At 39.7% G+C, this 19807-nt stretch overlaps 1 protein-coding gene across 12 annotated transcripts in view; it reads left to right on the top strand.

Moving 5' to 3' along the window:
• nav2a (neuron navigator 2a) overlaps positions 1–19807 on the top strand; it is a 174336-nt gene that overhangs the window by 100688 nt on the left and 53841 nt on the right. For 9 of the 12 annotated variants that reach the window (XM_067495572.1, XM_067495579.1, XM_067495574.1 and 6 more), the window contains 5 exons: positions 2919–2971; positions 14109–14181; positions 14878–15121; positions 15359–15415; positions 17511–17644. In XM_067495572.1, the coding sequence (XP_067351673.1) occupies positions 2919–2971; positions 14109–14181; positions 14878–15121; positions 15359–15415; positions 17511–17644 (561 nt within the window). Of the gene's footprint in view, positions 1–2918; positions 2972–9077; positions 9172–14108; positions 14182–14877; positions 15122–15358; positions 15416–17510; positions 17645–19807 lie in introns of those variants that run through there. The other 3 variants (XM_067495578.1, XM_067495577.1, XM_067495568.1) reach the window with 3 other exon arrangements.

Below are 19807 nucleotides of genomic sequence, written 5' to 3' on the forward strand. Positions count from 1 at the left end.
GTGAGATTCAGACTTCTTTAGTGTGAATGCAAAAAACACAGAATACAAATTAAAGTCACTTTTCTGAAAAAGCTTGTCAGAAATAATGAAACTCGTTTCCACTTTCACCAGCATGCATTTAATTTATTTGCACAGTTCTTAATTTGTATTGTGATTGTAAATAGAAAGAGTGTATTACTGTTAACCACAAGTTAAAACAGTGCAGTGAGTTCATTATGAAGAAACTACAGGATGTTAAAGTGGCCTTGGCTTTGAGCCATGTCCTTTTCTAAAGCATCATCACTGTGTCATTTCGTCTGCCTGTCTTCAGCCTGTCATTTCATCTGCTGACAAGGAGGCTGACACCAGCTGACTGGTGACTCAGCATGTCACTGACTCTCTCCCCCCAGCTCTGCCCCCATGTCTCTGACCCAGATTGTACGCTTCCTATGTCTCACTGTCCTCATACTGTAGCTGGTTAGTGTGGTTCTTTTTTAGAGGTAGAGGAGGCATCATAAGGCATTTTATACCCTGCGTGTAAACTGTATTTTTATCACATTCTCCTTTCATTCTGCTATATGTTTCTATACTACTATGTACAATACTTGCTCCAGCTGCCTGCCATATTTGTGGTTGTTTGTTTTTTCCTGAATATTACAGGGGCATAGTCACATAAGGATAAGGATTTTAGTGTACCTAATCTTTAGCTGGGGGCTTACAGTGGCCCCTTTCCCAAGGACTTAACTCAGTATTTACAAGTTTTGTGGGTGTATTTGTGTTGGGCAGATTGAGTCCTAATCGACAGCATTGCTTATAATGCAATGAGAACATATTTTGAGGGAGTGGAATGTAAAACTATCATTCTGCTCAGTGTGTCAAAGTCCGTCAAAAAGGTTCTGCATTCTTAAAACGTTGTCCCTGTGCTGTGATAAAGGTCACTGTACCCTGTGATGTATATTGTTTTTTTCTCAGAATCTTTATTAGAATACAGCTGGAAAATATAGGCAATATGAATCCTGTTCTCCTTCCAATAAGTGGTGTCATGGCTGCTATCCTTTCACGAAGGCCAATCCTGATCAGTCTTCTTTGCACTTTGAACAGATCAACTTGGCATCCATATGAAGCTGCCAGATGATGCTGATCCAGGTCTTTGCTGGACCCTGGTCTGGTCTGGTTAAAAGTTTGAGAAACAGTTTTCTTGGTCTTCCTTTCTTGTTTTTGGCCTAACAGAGTTCAAGACATGCAAGGGTTGGTCCCACTAAATACTTTGAAGCTGTTTTTATATATACCTTCTAATGTTGACCTGGGACTTTTGCACAGCACTGTATATAGACTTTGACAGCTGACCACTGCTGCTCTGGTGTCATATTAAACAACATGAACCAGAGCCATCCACTCACCTGTTCCACCATGCCTTTCTGCCTGGTCCCTCTTGTTCACTGAGGGAAAGCTCACACTAAACAATCACTAATGAAACCGGAGCAGCCTGCTGTTGTCGGACCAGTGACTGGCACACAGTCCTAACCGGACATAGCACCTGTTCAGTTATTTGACCTGCTTACACCCAAGGTCAAGATTTTAGAACAGGGAAAACTTTCAGATCGAGGTAATTTTCAATTTGCCACAAACAACTTTCATCTGCCAAGCAGAGTTTAGCGGTGTGTGACACCTTTTAAGATATTTTGCCTTATCCTCAGCTCCCAGTCTTGAGTTACTTACAGTAGTAGCTGTTGCTTAGGGATGTCGCTGATCACTGATACAAGCACATACATTATTGCCAGCATTACTGGTAATAATTCCATGATCATTAAATTAGGTTGACACATTTGTTTGGACTGCTAAGCAAGTAGCATTATTTTATATTCCTTGATGGAGTTAAATCTAGCAAACTAAAGTCAAGATTTAAGAACTTTATTGTCATTACGGAATCAAAACAAAATAGTAATTTTCTCAACCTCCCACAGTGCATTATATTTAAGTCCTCACACACATTTAATGTGAAATATAAAATATCAACAATAGATAACAATTAAAAAAAATACAGTTAAACATCTAAATATGAAGCAAACAAGTCTACAAAAGCATCAGCCGTTAGAGTGAAACACTGTTTAAAAATGAGTGTGAATTATTCTACAAGGTCATGAAGCTGAAAATGAGGACAATGTGTGAAAGCTTCTGTGTTTAAGATGAATGTGATAGCAACAACAAAATGATGCTGAACTAGGGTTGGGTAAAGCCAGCGGGAGGTGTCGTGAAAAGTAGGCCACTGAAGGCTACTATTTATGATCTGTACCTAGTGATGCATATCATAAATAGTAGACTGATTGAATGATAACTGTCAACTCTGCAAAAAAGCATTTTGAACACTAGACAACCCATGTTGCGTATGCTACATGCCAGGCTTGCACCTAGTCATCAATCGGCCATCTATACACGTCTTTAGGTGTATGTGGTCATGAGTTGAGCTGTACTGCAGGCTCCACCTTGACTCCTGAAGCAAGAGGCTGGGCTTTTGGCACAGTTGTCAGCTGTGAGCTGATGGTAGTGCCTCAGCTGCTGTAGGCTGGGACGCTAATGGACAGGAGGAATCCCTAACAGCACACACGGCTGGCTTTGAAAACAAGAAGCACAACCGTCCCATCCCAGTCTGGCCCCCAGTGGCCCCATTCCCATTTGCTTAGACCAGATAGTGTTTCATGTCTCAGTGGGAGGGGAGGAAAGGGAGGGGTTTTTAGAGTCACTGGCATGAACACCTCTGCTCTCCTCATTCAGGCAAAACTGTCTGAAACAGACACATACACAAACACACACCAGGATCTCTATTGTTAATAATAGAGGATTGTATCAGAAGATTACGTTAATCAAACCAATCATAAACATTTTATTCTCTCTTTTTTGTTTTACCTCTGTCTCTGCCTCCTCTGTTGGTATCTTCCCAGCCAATGAGAAGATAGACGACATTAATGGCTGTCCTAAGAGCCGTTCTCAAATGGTAAGTGACCGTCTAAGATGAGCACATTTTGATGTCCCATCTCTGACCTGTGTGTTCATCACTGCTGTACAGAAATCACTGGTGAACAGCTGTAGGGTCAGTGTAAGATGGGTCAGTCCAATTATTTTTACTTGTGTGGTCTTATGGGTGGTCATCTGTGAAACTTCTGGCTCCAACTTAGTTGAAAGCACCACTGGCTTTAATTTCGGGGTCCAGTTTTGCCTCATGTTATTACACAAGCAAGGGATCACCTGTCACCTCCAGGATACAGGCAGGTGCATCAGCACTAATGACAAAAAACATTTTTAGCAAGTTATAATATGGCATTGTTTATTGTAACATTACACAGATATTTAAATAGGATTTCCTTCATTACACTGCTGGTGGGATTTCAGAGATTTCTCAGTTTGGAGTTCTCTGTGGGAAATGGCAGTCCCGAGGCAGGGCTAACCGCTGAATGCAAAGGGTCATAAATTGGGCCAGTGTGCCAGCTGAGGGGGCTATTTTTGGATTCCAGCCAGACTACTGAAGCCACTAAGCACCAAAGACAAACACACCAAAGTTAACAGCTAGGATGAGATGGAGGAACAGCTGATGCCTTAACCCTTGTTCATTGCAAACGTACCTGCTCTTATGGACAGAAATTACTGTGGTTTTGAGGTCATCTTGTTGTTTTAGATTGATTTCTAGTGCCTTATTTTGACATTTTAGTGGTGGTCTGTTTCTGTGTTATGCCAAGTTATAAGTTTTTGTTCTGCTTTAATCATGCTACAGAAAACTTATAGTACACCTGAGAATACCTGTCTGCTTTGAGCATAACATAACTGGATGACCACTTTCAGAAAGCTGGTTATCAACAGGCTCAGGTAACTCTTGGCTTTCAAGTCTGACTACATTTGTGTCAGAAAAGTTATTAAAAAAAGTTATTAATTACATTATCCAGTGGCATTTTTCAAACAATGAAAGAAGTTATTCAGTTTGTGTCTAATAAATAACAAACTATTATGAACTTGTACTGGACATAGAAATATATATACTAATGTCAAACAGTTTCTTTTGCCGAAGTAGACAAGTCAGCAGAAACTAAGTCTGATAATGTCGGTAGCTATAGTTAACAGTGTGTGTGTTATTTTTCTAATAAACCACCACAACAAAGTTTTTATTTCCAGTTATGATTCCAAAGATATCTCATGTTATTTTAAGCTGCAGTGATACAATAATAGCACAAAAGCACAACATCACAAATCCATTTAGGAAATTAAAGATGTAATAGGAATGCAGCTTTAATTACCTTTATTTACTGTCTTACTTATCTCTGTTTTTGTTAGAAGCTCTGTTTTCAAACCAGAGTGAAAACACTGAAAATTGTAGATCATGTTTCTACTGAGCTGTAAAATTTTTGTAGCTCTTAAGCCAGTATCATTAAGTCAATTCTTTTGTCCATGTTGGATGTGAGGAATAATGACACACACCACAGCTTGGAAGAATCAAACTGTAGATTCACAGCAGAGCACTCAAGTTATCAAATTTAATAAAATCAGATGCCGTCCCTGTTCATGGTACTAAGTTAAAAACAAAGTTAGCTGAGTAACCCACTTATCTCATTTTGTGCTACAAGGGCCTGTTGCACACCGAGATTATTTACCAATATTACTAATACTAATGTCAACAGACCATAACTTTCAGATGATAACAGAACAGTTAATATTTTTTTTCTGGAACTTTAAAGAACTGAACTGAAACTGAAAGGATGGCTGCTAAAATGGAAATGGCTGTTAAAATGGAAAGATGGCTGCTTAATGGAGGTGTATTGATTGATTGATGGAGTGTATCGATCTCCCAACAGCTTTACTTTGCCCATTCTTTCCAATTTCGAATGTAATTTTGCTATAGAATTTTCTCTGTCACTGGAGAAATGTACTTTAGGACAGTACTAACCCACACTTGGTAATGGCTTACCTCCCTCACTGCTCCTCTTCCCTCTCACTATCAGTTACGCATTTCCCATCAGTGCTGATTATACAACCACAAGCCCCTGTAATTAAACGATTTGCACTCTTTGGTGTCAGTGTTGTGGGCATCTCTGTGGTTTTATTGTGCTATTATCAACATCCTGTGCAGCCTCCCCCATGTCCCATTGTCATCTGCAAACACAGCTGTTTTGTTTGTCTGTTTGAAGATTGGAAGTTTGTTGGATACACTTGAGACAAATCAAACGGTTTGTAGACAGACAGTTTGTGCATGCGAGTGATGAAGCAGGCAGATATATTAATAGTGTGCCTGCAAGTAATGTAATATGCCTTACAATTTTGACAGTGGCTGTCAAAATTGACTATTATGATGCATGGACAAGCTCAGATGTTGCAGCATGTGTGTCTGTTTAGTTGTCTGAGTATTCTTGGTTTGCTGCATATAATCTCAGCAGGTTTGTGAGCTTTAATGCAAAAAGGGCTCGAGCATTGCTAAGGGCAGGTGCAACCGCAGTCATTAGGCAAATGTCAGCTTTGTGTGCTGTAGTACTGTCAAATCAACCACACACACAGACACACACGGGTCCTGAGAGTTTAGTCGGCAGCTTAGTTAGAGAAGTGTAAGAACCCACTTTTACTGCTCTTCATTTCATTGTTTTCAAACCCCAAGTTCTCCTAAAGCCGCTGCCAATTACCACCACTTAACCTAAGCTCTGTCTTTAAATGAATCAACATGGAAACAAGCTCTATTAATGGAATAAACTGTAGCACTCTCACCTAACACTCATGCTGGCTCATTAGCATGCTGGCTATCCAGGCTGAAGTGACTGGATGTTTTTACAACTGTCACAACCTTGTTAAACAGACCCCCAGTGTTGGGTCATTCTTTTGCCACCCAGTCACACTGTGTTTGTGTGGGAGTGTTTGTCTGTCTGCGATGGTTCATCCAAGAACGAGCGGGCTGATTTGACACAGTGATGTTAAATCCACACAGGATGCCATGCACTCACAGAGTCATACTGTTAAAGCAGAAAGTTCTGAAATAAACTGGATTAAAAACATATTCTGTCAGACAAACAATTTCATTGTTTCGTCCATGCCATTAACTCTGGTAATTCATTTAGTTTTTGGGAAAATATTTTTAAAGCTAAACAGAATTCAATATTTGCTTGGTCTAATTACACAATTTATTAATAATTGAGCACACAGCTGGCTTTGCGAGGTTATTTTCTCCATTCTGTTTACTTTGTTCTGCTCCTGAAGAAAGGAATAAGAGGGGGGGGAGGTACTCTAAAGGATTAGATTGCAGGCACACAGGTAGAAACTAGCAGGACCAGGTGTTTATTGGACTTGATGACAAACAGACTGAAGGAAACAGCAGCTTTCAAGGAATGTTAAATGTAAATAAAACTTGTACTTAAATTCCTTTCAGATGTCAGGGTGAGTTAACTTATCCGACAGTAAAGCTTTTCTTTATCATCCATCCTGTGTTTCACCTACATATGCATTATTTTTTTTAATTGCTACACAGTTGTTATCTGATCAGAAAGCCCAGTATTTAACATATGTTCACACTGTGAAATACTTGTCTATGTGCACACAAGGCTGATCACGGATTCAGACCCGTGGGTAGATGGTTGTGGATTTAACGCTTATAATTTTCAGTATTTTTTGTAGATGACCCAAACAATGTTTGAATAATGATTCAACAGGCAGGTTAATGTTTGTTCAATGGGAGCAGCACTTTCCCTTTATGCAAGACGGAGCAAGAGAATTCCCCGACTGTGTCAGCTCAGGCGATCACATAATGAACTGAAAACTGATCAGAAATCACTGTTACTTTTTGTAAGCAAAAGACAGAAAAAGAGAACTAGACCTCAAATGTTTATCCTTCAGGGCTAAACAGTTTTTCTGCTTCACATGAAGTCAAACTAAAACAGCATCTACAGGAGTTGGACAAAATTTGAAAAGGCACATGTCATAATGCAAATAAATAAATACAGCAGCCCTGCAACAGGCAATGTTATTTCGTGCCCCTGTTGTAAATTTGTTTTTTTGTTGTGTAAGTACTGCAAGTTATCAAGGGTTGGCCGCCTACCCACCATAGCGTCGGAGGTTTGCGCCCCGCTCTTCCCGACCACATGTCTAAGTGTCCCTGGGCAAGATACTGAACCCCTAACAGCCCATCCCCAGCTGTACAGTGCCGGTCCCAAGCCCGGCATAAAAACTGTACCAAATGATTCACTGTGGTGACCCTGAACGCACAGGATAAAAAAAAGGACAAAAAAAAAAGTCATCTGTTGCATTCATAGTTAGCCCATTCATATTACCTAAGACATGTTTGATCAAACCTCATAAAAAGTTGCCTCTTATATAAAATGCACGGAGCCAAAAAGTGTTGGGGTTTTGTTTTCATGTTGTTATTTTCTTTCTCCTTTTGAGAAATTGAAGCAGCTTTGCCCTAATCATTGCAATCCGTTTCATTCAGTAGGGAAATGTTAATGTAGCCAGAGGATTTCTTTTTTTCTTGCTTTCATTTGTGAAAGCAGATATTATCAGCTATCCACTATAAGCAGGTAACACAAAAAACATCTTAAAATCTATTAAATAAAAATATACACCCTGTGAACACAAAATGGCAAGCTAATAAAAATGCATTTACAGAACCTGTATGTGGTTTTTGGATCGTGTGTATGTGTCACAGTTGCTGGTGCATCATTATTTAGCAATAAGCTGTGAAAGCCAGCACCTCTCTGAGGTGTTGAAACCTCTGCGTACATTTTTCTGTCAAGAGGCTGAGAATAATTGTAGATGTCAAATTGCGCAGGTGAGCTGGTATCTGTAATCTGTGAATCTTCTTCATAGAGTAAATGCTTGTGTGGGCAGATACTGACAGAGTTAACCACACAGTCATGCAGACACATATAAATACACACATACTGACACATTCTCTCTCAACAAAATGTTCCGATTCAACGAGACCCAACAGTCGGAAAGTCACTAGCTTTAGGCCAATAGTCGTAATGAATGTATTGAATACTTGACATTAGACAGTTAATGTCTTTAGTGATGGTATGCAGGTTCTCGCTTAATCCTCCAAGAAGAAAATTGGAACACCTACACTGTTGGTTTTTTGTATACTTAATGAATATATTGGAACACACTAATTAAAAAAGTTTTTTGTAAATCAGGACTCATTTTTGTAGTTTTGTTGTTCAGCAAGTTATTAGTTGAAATCTTTCAATACATCAACATCACTAAACGTGAGCGATCAGGTGATCGGAGAGTTTTTTAACAAACCGCCAGTATTAGCCAAACAAAACTTTTATAACCCAAGTGCCCCAAACATTCATCACAGTTTTAAGAGTTCTGGTTGTACTTTGACCTCCTGCGTTTACATGTGCATTGAAGGAGGTTGTTGGTGCACTCGCTTTTAGTTTTACTTCCAAATTAAAAAATATAGGTAAACTCTATAGTAAATATCCTGTCTGATCAAGTAAGTCCTGGAAATGCCTTCATGCTCCCAGAGCTCATCATTTTTTTTAGTTAGTACTGGGCTATCATAAGGAATCATGGAGACTGCACAACTACAAGCTGGGACTGAAGTTGTTATAAACCAAAATTATAATTTTACATTACTTCAAATAGCATTTAATAATAATGTTTAATACCTATACATATGTTAAATACAAACGTGAAGTTGACTTGTATAAAACAGACCTTGACTTAGTCTATTTAAATGGAAACCTTATGTTCTTTTGTGCTTATAAATGTGTTTCAGAGGCTTTTTTAGTCTCAAAAGTGAAAGTTTCTTGGCAGAACTCTAATGATTTGTTTCGTTGGTGTTAAACAGTCTAATTTAAATATGAAAAATCATGTATTTTCGGTCTAAAATATCAGCTTCACGATCAGTCCTCAAAAGCCTGCATCAGTCATATCCTGCTTTAGACACATAACACACGTGCTTGTCTTTCTCTCTCTCTCTCTCTCTCTCTCTCTCTCTCTCTCTCTCTCTCTCTCTCTCTCTCTCTCACACACTCACACACACACACACACACACACACACACACACAATAGCACCACTATGATGTAAGTAAGTGTTTGTTCAGAAGGCTGTTGGCTGGCCAGCCCTGAGCTGCTGCTGGGAGTTGGAGCAGAGGAGGAGAAGACGGTGGTGTGTGTGGAGGTGAGAGGCCAGGCGGAGTATTGACAGATTACACATTTAGACAGGTAGGAGTTTCGATGCATATCTTGGTAGATTCCTTGGTACCTGGTTCAGTTATTGTATTCCGTTACAGTGATTATTTATTACAGTGAATATTTAGTATTCTGCCTCTTAATATTTCATAACATGAGCATACTTTTATATTTTTGCACATTTTGGGAATATTCTTTATGTTTTTTGAATTATCCTATTAGTCAGCTGTCCTACAACAGAGTTTGTAGAGAACTGAAAAATAATGAGCAAAATTAGCCTAAAAATTGAACTATAAAAAAGGCCTACATTACTCTTTACATCCTTGCAAAAGTTTTCATGCACATACAGTAGTATTGCTGGTTTTCAAAGGGAACGTTTTATTCTTAATATTCATGCTGATATCTAAATATTTGATAATTAATGTGATGTCAGCTACTGACATCATAGTAGGGTGATGTTTTTTATTCATGTTTTGCATTGAAAAGGAGCAGGAGTAACACAGATCCCTGGCCAGACTTGAACTTTGGGTGCTATGATTACATGAGCTCTTAGGTCAAACGAAAAACCATGGCTCTTGACTAACTCACGTAACATTGCAGACAGGTCAGTGATGTACAGTAATTACTAAAGACCATATGGGTGGCTTCTTTGAGGAACTTTTCAAAGTAGAATTTCGGCCTTGAGTCCAGTGACTTCACATCATAGATACATTGTTGCTCTATGCCGAAGTTGTACTTGGAAGGAAAAAAATGATCCTTCTGCCTAAAAAATAGTATAATAATTATTATTATATTATTATATATTATTATAAATAATAATAAAAATAGTTTAGGATCTGCAACTCTGAAGCTGTCACTGACTATTTCTACCCTGGCTTAAATAGAGGTTTCAGTATTTATACCCCCTGGGAGCATCTCAGCATGCATCTAAAGTGGAAAATATTCATTTGTAATGGGGATTGAAGCATGAAATATTTTCTGCAGGCTGCTACTATTTACACTGCAACTATGCTAGATAATTTGAGGCAGGATGGGAGTGGTTTAGACACTCTGATTAAGTTTAGACCAGGAGCTATAAAGGGAAGACTCTGGGTGTTGGAGTGAGGTTTATTTTTAAAGGGGCTGTGGTATGCAGATAGATCCATTGTCATCCAAAGTATTCCGCCGTATCACCTCGAAGGAAAGCATTTGTCAGCCGCTCCAACAGCTGTCGGCTATTGATAGTTGATCAATGTGGATATACTCAAGGCATCTGCAGTCACTATAGCATTGTAGACTTTATAATGGGGAACATTTAATTTTTTAGCAATAAGAATTTTATACTCTATAGCGGAGACATTTCTTAACTAGATTTTATTTTAGCTCCTCACCTCACAGCTGGATACGTTCTCACAAGAGAACCTCAGAGAGAGCTGTCGGTCGAGCTATATTTAGTTGCTGCATATTATGTGTAATTATGTCATTAATCTTCAGTGAGCTGGTCCCTCCCAGTAGCAGCCCACACCTGGGCTTGTTTACAAAGGACACAGGTCATATGTGTTTTATTTTAGTTTAGATGTATCACTGCTCTGCATGTATACTCTCATAAGCTGACCCGTTGTATTTTCAGATGTGTTGTGAGCATATTGTTGTACATCGGCCTCAGTTGTTATCTAATTTCACTTATATTAAATGTAAAACTAAAGAAGATTTACCAGTTCTTTAACCTTTGTGCATACTGTAAAATGCTTTTTAAAGTTAAATCATTTGTGAATTCCCCTCCCTAGATTATTCCTTGTCTAACTCTGTATGAACAGCAAAATGAGTGAGAGCAATAACTGGGCCATGATAACATGTTTTGTGTCGTACCTGGTATGTTTGCTCATTAAACAGAAGGTAAACTTAGATCGCTGTCATCTGTAGTGACTAGGCTTGATGAGGCTGGTTTTATGTGGTTTACTTTGTGATTACATGCACCAGCCAGAAGCCTGGATGTACATATAATGGGTCCGTGGACAATAAACAAAGCTTGTCTGCCAGTCAAATCCTCTGGTAGTCCAGTGACTGCTCAGCAGTCTGCCCAGGTTGCCAAGGCTGCTGTCATAGCAACTGAGTCGGTATAGATGGTTTGCTTCCCTTTAGCTCTACTGATATATAATATCTGCAGGGTTTGAATCTCGTTATAACTATGTCCCCATGTGGCCAACGTTGCATTTGGAGTTTTACAATATGTCTACACAACAGAACACATTCACAGTAATACAAATCTTTCCTACCACTTCCTAACACATGAAATTTTACTATTAATGCTTGCCAAAGAAATCATGGTTTAGTATGATTTATCTACCTGCTTGATACCAAGAAAACTAAAATACAAATGAAAAAGAAATTAGGTGAAAGCACTTGCTATTCTCCCTCCACATCCTCTTATTTCTTTTCCTTTCGGCTGTTCCCTTTCAGGGGTCACCACAGTGAATCATGTGTCTCCATCTAACCCTGTCCTCTGCATCCTCTTCTCTCACACCAACCTTCATGTCCTCTCTCACTACATCCATAAATCCCTTCTTTGGTTTTCCTCTAGACTTCCTGCCTGGCAGCTCCAACCTCAGCATCCTTCTACCGATATATTCACAGTTTCTCTTCTGAATATGTCCAAACCACCTCAATCCGGCCTCTCTGACTTTATCTTCAACACATCTAACATGAGCTGTCTCTGTGATGTCCTCATTCCTGATCCTTTCCATCCTCTTTACTCCCAAAGAGAACCTCAACATCTTAAGCTCTGCTACCTCCAGCTCTGCCTCCTGTCTTTTTTTCAGTGCCACTGTCTCTAAGCCGATCAACATCGCTGGTCTCACCACCGTCTTGAACACCTTTCCTTTCATTCTTGCTGATACTCTTTTATCACACAACACACCTGACACTTTTCTCCACCCGTTCCAACCTGCATCACCTCTTTTCCACACTCTCCGTAACTCTGAACCGTTGACCCTAAGTAGTTCAAGTCCTGCACCTTCTTCATCTCTGCTCCCTGCAACCTCACTGTTCCACCTGGGTCCCCCTCATTGACACACGTGTATTCTGTTTTACTGCGGCTAAGCTTCATTCCTCTGTTTTCCAGAGCAGACCTCCACCTCTCTAGAATTTCCTCCACCTGCTCCCTGCTCTCACTACAAATCACAATGTCATCTGCAAACATCATAGTCCATGGAGATTCCTGTCTAACCTCATCTGTCAGCCTGTCCATCACCAGAGCAAACAAGAAGGGGCTCAGAGCCGATCCTTGATGGAGACCCACCTCCACCTTGAACTCCTCTGTCACACTTACATCACACCTCACCAAGGTCTTACAGCTCTCATACATGTCCTGCACCACTCTTAACATATTTCTCTGCCACTCCAGACTTCCTCATACAATTCCACAGCTCCTCTCTTGACACTCTGTCGTACACTATCTCTAAATCTACGAAGACACAATGCAACTCCCTATGACCTTCTCTGTACTTCTCCATCAGACAACCCAGAGTCTGTCTCATCTCCTCCCTGAAAACTACACAACATTCTTCCTCTTTCAACTTCCATCAATTCTTCCTCTGCTCTGCCTTAGTCGTCTTCATCTTCTTCACCACCAGAGTCATTTTACACGCCACCATCCTGAGTTGTCTGGCTACACTCTCCCCTACCAATACTTTGCAGTCACTGATCTCTTTCAGATTACATCGACACAAGACAAAGTCCACCTAAGTGCTTCTTCCTCCTCTTATATGTAACCCTATGTTCCAGCCTCTTCTAGAAGAAAGTATGAATTACAGTCATTTACATCGTTTTTGCAAAGTCTACCACCATCTGTCCTGGAGACCAAACCTCCCCATCACATTCTCATCACCAACATGTCCATTGAAATCTGCACCAATCCCCACTCTCTCACCTCTGGGGATGCTCTGCATCACTTCCTCTAACTTACTCCAGAATTTCTCTTTCTCTTCCAACTCACATCCTACTTCATAACCACTAACAACACTGAAGATCATGCCTTGAATTTCCAACTTCAGACTCATCATCAACCTGATGCTATTTTCACTTCTAGAACATTCTTCACAAACTCCTCTTTCAGGATAACTCCTACTCCATTTCTCTTCCTGTCTGACCCATGGTAGAACAACTTGAAGCCTGCTCCTAAGCTTCTAGCCTTGCTACCTTTCCACCTGGTCTCCTGTACACACAGTATATCCACCTTCCTTCTCTGCCTCGTGTCAACCAACTCTCTAACCTTCCACAGTCCCAACATTCAAAGTCCCTACTTTTAGTCCTACATTCTTTCCTCTACTCTCTCTTGTGCCCCCTTGTCCTTGCATTCCCTCCACATCCTCTTACAATTTGGATAAACATATGCCTGGAAAAATTGCTGACAGATTGTTTTTTAAGTATGTTAAATAACTTCCATGTACCAGGTTACAGGTGTATGTGTCGCCTATTTAACATGTCAACTTTTAGAAATCTCTAGAAATCTAATGGTTAGTGCACTTAGTGCTTAAAAAACATGATAAATAAGGGATAATAAGTTTGACTCACATTTTAAATATTTGTTAGCATTACTGTTGCATTATTAAAATGGCACATTCAGACCACTGTGGGGCATTCTCAGAAAAATTTCGAAACCATGTATTTTGAATAACAGATTTACCATTATAACAGCCTTTCTCCGAAGGTATCATGGCATTAAATCATTGGATATTAAAGGCTATGCAGTGTGTATTTCCAGCATTTTTATTTTTGTCGGTGTTGAAGTTCAGGAACAACCTTAGCGATAATTTTGCTGACAACTTTCTTATAAGATATATATCGTTAGTTTTTTCAGTTTCAACTTTGCCATTACGCTGTCAGAAGAAACACGCAGAAGAGAGACCAACATGCATCCTGACATTATAAAAATATGTAAATTTGAATGGAAATGTGCAGTGTCTTACAGCTGTGTCCATGTGTCTGTCCAGCTTGAGAACATTGATGCCTGCCTCAGTTTCCTGGCAGCCAAAGGAGTCAACATCCAGGGTCTATCTGCAGAGGGTAAGCTGGATTCTTCCACCTCTACTTTCACTGAATCGAAAGATATAGACAAAAATCTAGGCCTGGCTAGGCTTAGATGCTAAACGAATGTCATGCATTGGAAAAAGATTGGCTTCTTGATGCATAAAGGCATTTATATTGGCAGTCAATTTTGCTAGGACACACTACATTAATGCCAGACACTACATAATGAATCACGCAGGTTTTGCAGGGGCCGATCATACTAAACATAGAACTAATGTACCAGAAAGCTCACAATAGTGCAATTAGTTTTTTACAGACCCATCTGTTTTTTGTCACATTAGATGTTATTAGAAGCACACTGTGAGCTTACCTCACAGGGATAAGTAGAACTGTGTAGTACTGTGTAAATGAGCCGTTCTATCTTTGACTAAATTTGACTAAATATGAGTAACTAAGTAAATACAATAAAGGAACAAGACAGTATTACACATAATAAAGTATAACGGCAAGATAACAATAGGCTACAAACCAGTAGAAGTAGTTTTTTAACAGTGCTATGTTATAGCATATTAGTAGCTTTAGTTATGTAGCACAGATCAGTACTGCTCAACCTCATGGTTGAGAGACAAAATTTCTTTTAAACTTTTCTTCCTCTATTAGTATAATTTATTCTTCACTTTATCTGACCATTACTTTTTCACATTGCACATTGTTCTTCTCCTTGAACCACAGATATTCGGAATGGAAATCTGAAAGCCATCCTCGGTCTCTTCTTCAGCTTGTCCCGCTACAAACAACAGCAGCAACAGGCCCAGCGGCATAACTCCCAGCCCTCTCTCCCACCCACCGCACAGCCCCAGAGCGCACACACTCCCCTGAGCCAGCAGAGCAGTGCCCCAGCCCAGCTCAGCCACTCTCCGCATGGGACGCCTGTCCTTTCAGCGCAGAAAGCAGCACAGGCTGAGATGCAGTCCAGGTGAGGCTCACTGCTCCATTCATGCAAACTCTGTAACCTGGAAATATGAGGAACACACCCTTGAAACTGAGTGAATGGGTTTGTGTCTATATTCTTCACATTCTTGCAGTTTCTGTTCTAATCCATCATTTTGTCATCTCTGCCTTCCTGCCCACACTTCCTGTCATTTATAACAGTAAACTCAACATCTCTGTCTATTCCTCCTCCACATCTCTCTTGTCTTTTCTTCTCCTCTAGGGATGGGTCTCAGGGTAAACTCCTCAAGTTTTCCCTTGGTCAGAAAAAGACATCTAGGTCAGCTTACTCTGCCTTTCTGTTTTCTTGCTCCTCCCTCTCTGTCCTTCACTCCTGTCCCATTCCGATCCTGGAAATAGGAAGGTAGAAATTGCCCCTAATCAAGAATAACATTTCTGTTGTACTCCAATGAGTTTCATGTAGTTATTTGTCTGTGATTAAGGGCAGTCTTTACTACAAGCATTATCTAATATGCATGAGTGGTAAAATTGAGCAGATAGCAACTAAAGCTCCAGGCTTCATTTTCAGACAGTCTGTCTGTCTGGGATTGTCTCATTTGGCATGTCTGTTAAATGGGCTGTCAGAGACCTTTAGATAACCCTTAAGTAAGTGTGTGCGCTTGTGTGTGAACTTGCTTGACAAGCACATCCCCCATATAATGTGACATTAATAATTAACACAAAGAATCTGCAGCTGGAATGTCGATCTAATATGGGGATGTGTTCAAATTAAGCTCGGGTCTGGTCTGAAGTGTTCTTATATTCATTTTATACTCTTTTGTAGCATGCAGTGCTGTACTATGTGATACTGCACCTTCAATTTGGATTTAGGACATGGTTTTGCATGATGTCCATCCTAGATTTTGTTTGTATTGCACCTGCCGCACATCAGATCCTCTTTAAAGCAATCCAGTACCCCCACCTTCTGCTCAGCATGTGCAACTGCAAAATAAAGCGCTTTTCGCTCTTGACTCAAAGCTCTGTTGGCTTTTATGATGATGCACCCTTTTGTAAAACCCAATTAAACGATGTAGAACCCAGTCACATTTTGTTGGATTTCAGAGAGGTTTAGGATTTATACAGGGTGGGATGGGAAGTATTGCCAATTTTTCACATCGACAGGCCCCAAATCACTGATCTGACTTATTTTTTGCTTTTTGTATTAAATTAGTATGTCAACAGCAGTTTTAAATGTCTGTGTATATTGTAACCATCAAATTGAACAGTTCTTTCATTAGACTCACTAATCTTGCTGTAATTGAAAGTCAATGACGTCTTGACTAAATAAAATGGTAAATCCTATTACCTTGCAATTGCTAGATAAATAAAAGCCAGTCAATGTGAATGGCATGCTGGAAATTTGAGTTTCTATAGTGTATACAAGAGCTCAAAGACAGAGCTGTAATCTGCTAAGCATCTGCCTCCGGTCCTTGGATAAAGATGATGTCAGCACTGGTGAATTAGCTTTTCATTAGGGGTCTCTGTGCCACAGCCTGGTTAGATTACAGCTTGACTCATCGATGGCAACATATTGACTTACAATATGAAATCAAGGTGTCATAAATTTCACTAAGGCCTATCTGTGGTCAGTATATCCTGTTTAATCCATGTGGGGAAATAAAGGACTTGTAATCTGATGTTGTTGAGTTCACAGCCCCCCGGGGACCTGCGCTCAGTCAGACTCTCCAACCTACTCATATACATCTACAGTGCTGTGAAGCCATATGTTTCCCTTAGGATTACCTTAGGTGTGCATAGGGAGGCAGAGCCGGAGGAGAAGTAAACATTATCTGTTTTTCTTCTAATCCAAGCTACTGACTTTTAGACGGGAGATTACTCCATTGTAAATATTTCTCTAGACAGCATTCATTGTCAGAAGACCAAAGATAGAGTGCAGACCAAGAACATAAATTGTCTAAAATTGGATTCTTTTCTATTTTTTGCCATTCTGAAACAATACTTTACTAGTAGATTTCCCTGTCTGAAACACGTGATGTGATAGTAAATATTTGCATTGCATTAGGAATTTCAGCCAACTTATTTGCCTGTGAACATGACAAACACCCTTGTGCTGTCCTATGTGGTGGTGTGAATGCAAAGAGGGGATGGTCTATAGCTGCCCTGTCCCTTTCCAGTCAGTTTGTTAGTTAAGTGATAACTTGCCATTTGTGTTTAGAAACTGTAAACTGCCTTGTCCAAGCAGAAAGTGATTTAACCCTTTAATATGTTTCTGTTGTACCAGAGATGTTACCTTCTTATCTCATTTCATTCAGTCACTATAGTAAACAAATTTAATGTTGTAGCCTGTTTATGCTTTCTTCTTTCTGTCTTCCATCCCCCCCCCCTCTCTCTCTCTCTTGATATGTCTCTATCAGACTTCCTGGGCCCACAGCAAGGGTGTCCACTGCTGGCAGTGACATACCTCCAAGGGGTGCGATCATTGCTGCCGGGAACAGACGCAGCCAGGGCTTCAGTGACAAGACCAAAGCCAACACACACCTGAACAAAGGTAGGTATGATGTGCAACAACAACCAGACACTTACTGATGCACTTTATTTTGTTCTGGAATGGTTGTTTATACTGCCAACTTAACTTACGTAACAACTTAACAACCTGTGTGTGTGTGTGTGTGTGTGTGTGTGTGTGTGTGTGTGTGTGTGTGTGTGTGTGTGTGTGTGTGTGTGTGTGTGTGAGTGAGTGCGTGCATATGTTAACTGTGCAACTGTAAAAAATTAAAAGTTGTGTTCTGTGTTTAGGATCATTTTAAAGTGAAATATCCTCTGGGTATTTTTTGTTATTTTCATTAAAATGCAAAAAAAAAAGTTAGCGATGTTGCTCTGAGACCAAGAGGAGTTATTAAGAAGTGTGCCCAAAATGATGCATACCACCCAGCATGCAGCACTGCAGTGAATCGGGAAGCTTACATAATATGAATTATACGTTAATTAATAATTAGTCATTAGCCTCCTTTAATAGGTAATGTTGAACATAAACCAAGGCTTTATTTAGGACAGATATTCCATTATGCTTTATTCTTGAGCTTTCTCATGCAAACAAATTGCCTTCGAGGTGCTTCCACTGCCAGCCACCTACATTAACAATATCTGTGCAGAAAACGAACAGGACATTTCCATTGTACATTTTTACTTTAAATTCATAATTTCAAAAATGTGGTCTGAAAACTGGATAGTTTAACTGTTGCATAACCCGTGTACTCTCATGTTTAAAAATGAGGAATAGATTTATTGGCAATGGTATGTTTGTGCTCGAGTGTGTAACTGTTTATTTCAAACTGCTACGAACCAATTTAACTTGTTTTGCCCCATGTCAGTGTGCTGGAGGATACAAACAGAGTATTAGTTTCGAAATAGCTTCTATCACCACTCAGTGGGCCAAGTCTTTATATAGACAGTGTTAGTGTTCAGAGTCTAAACTCATTAGACAGAGAATTCTGACTGCTCAGACAAAGATGGGATGAATGAGGGTGTGAGAGTGAGAGTCTGTTGTCTGGGTTTAAACAGTGATAAATTAATTGGAACCAAACACTTTGACTCACTGAAGAAGGGGTTCTACATGATAGCTATTTTTTTTTGTGAACATGTATGCTCATGATGATAATTGTGAAATAAATTAACACAGACTTAGGAGCAGAAAATGCCCTAGAATATTCATAATATGCTAATGATGCTTTTTATTAGTGTTAGTTGTTGAAGCTGTGTTAGTAGTAACGCCAGGGCTAGTAAGTTTGAAATACCCTTTGTGGCTTTCTTCCCGATATTTAGATAAGGTGATCGCTATCATTCCCATGTCTTTATGCTAAACATAAATCATCAGTTCGCTAAGTTCAGCATAACAACTGCAAACAAGGGCAAACAGCTAACCTGCAAGAGTTAAAACAATATGTTGTAGTTTACTGGGGGTTATGTAGTGGAGTATTTCTTGGAATGGCCAGTGACTTCCTTGAAAAATAGAAAAAATAAATAAAGTAGATTAAGCCACACTATTGTCAACGTCTCTCTTGCTCAGTGTATGTGAAAGTGTGACAATTTATTTGACGTTAGGTGAGCAGTGTTGCCCCAGAAAGGTCATCTCAAATTCAGATCAGCTTAATTTATTAAAACAATAACAAAGTTTATTTCCTGGCAGGTGGGAGTATTTGTGTGTGCATATGTTTTTGTTTGGGAGTGGTAGGCCACATGACTGGCAGCAGGTAGGATGAGAATTTCTGGTTAACCCTCCCTCCTCTTGACCTGTGGCTGACATGCAGCCAAGCCCCTCCTACAGTCTGTAGTGCTACACCACCCTCTTCATGCACTCTCTCCTGTCATTTCTTCCTCTCCTTTCCTTCTCTCACTGGATGCCTGCAGCACCCATGAGGTTTGTCAGCTTATAGATCACCTTGAGCTAGCACTCCAGGCTATAGTTTCAGACGAGTAATTTGAACTTCGAATTGAATCTTTAAAATAATGCTGTAGGATTTAGTCAATTTTACTGATTTCTTTATGTTGCTGGTGAAAATGTATGCATTTATTTATGCCATAGAGGGCAGTTTTCTATCTGAAAGTGGGTTCCAGGCCAGTTGCTCGAAAGTTTTTCTTTTTGTAAAGACTTACATTTTTAAAAGTAATTGGGTTGTAGGTATATTAGTCAACAAGTTATCTTCTATCAGTA

This window comes from Channa argus, chromosome 2 (genome assembly GCF_033026475.1).
Source record: "Channa argus isolate prfri chromosome 2, Channa argus male v1.0, whole genome shotgun sequence".
NCBI lineage: Eukaryota > Metazoa > Chordata > Actinopteri > Anabantiformes > Channidae > Channa > Channa argus.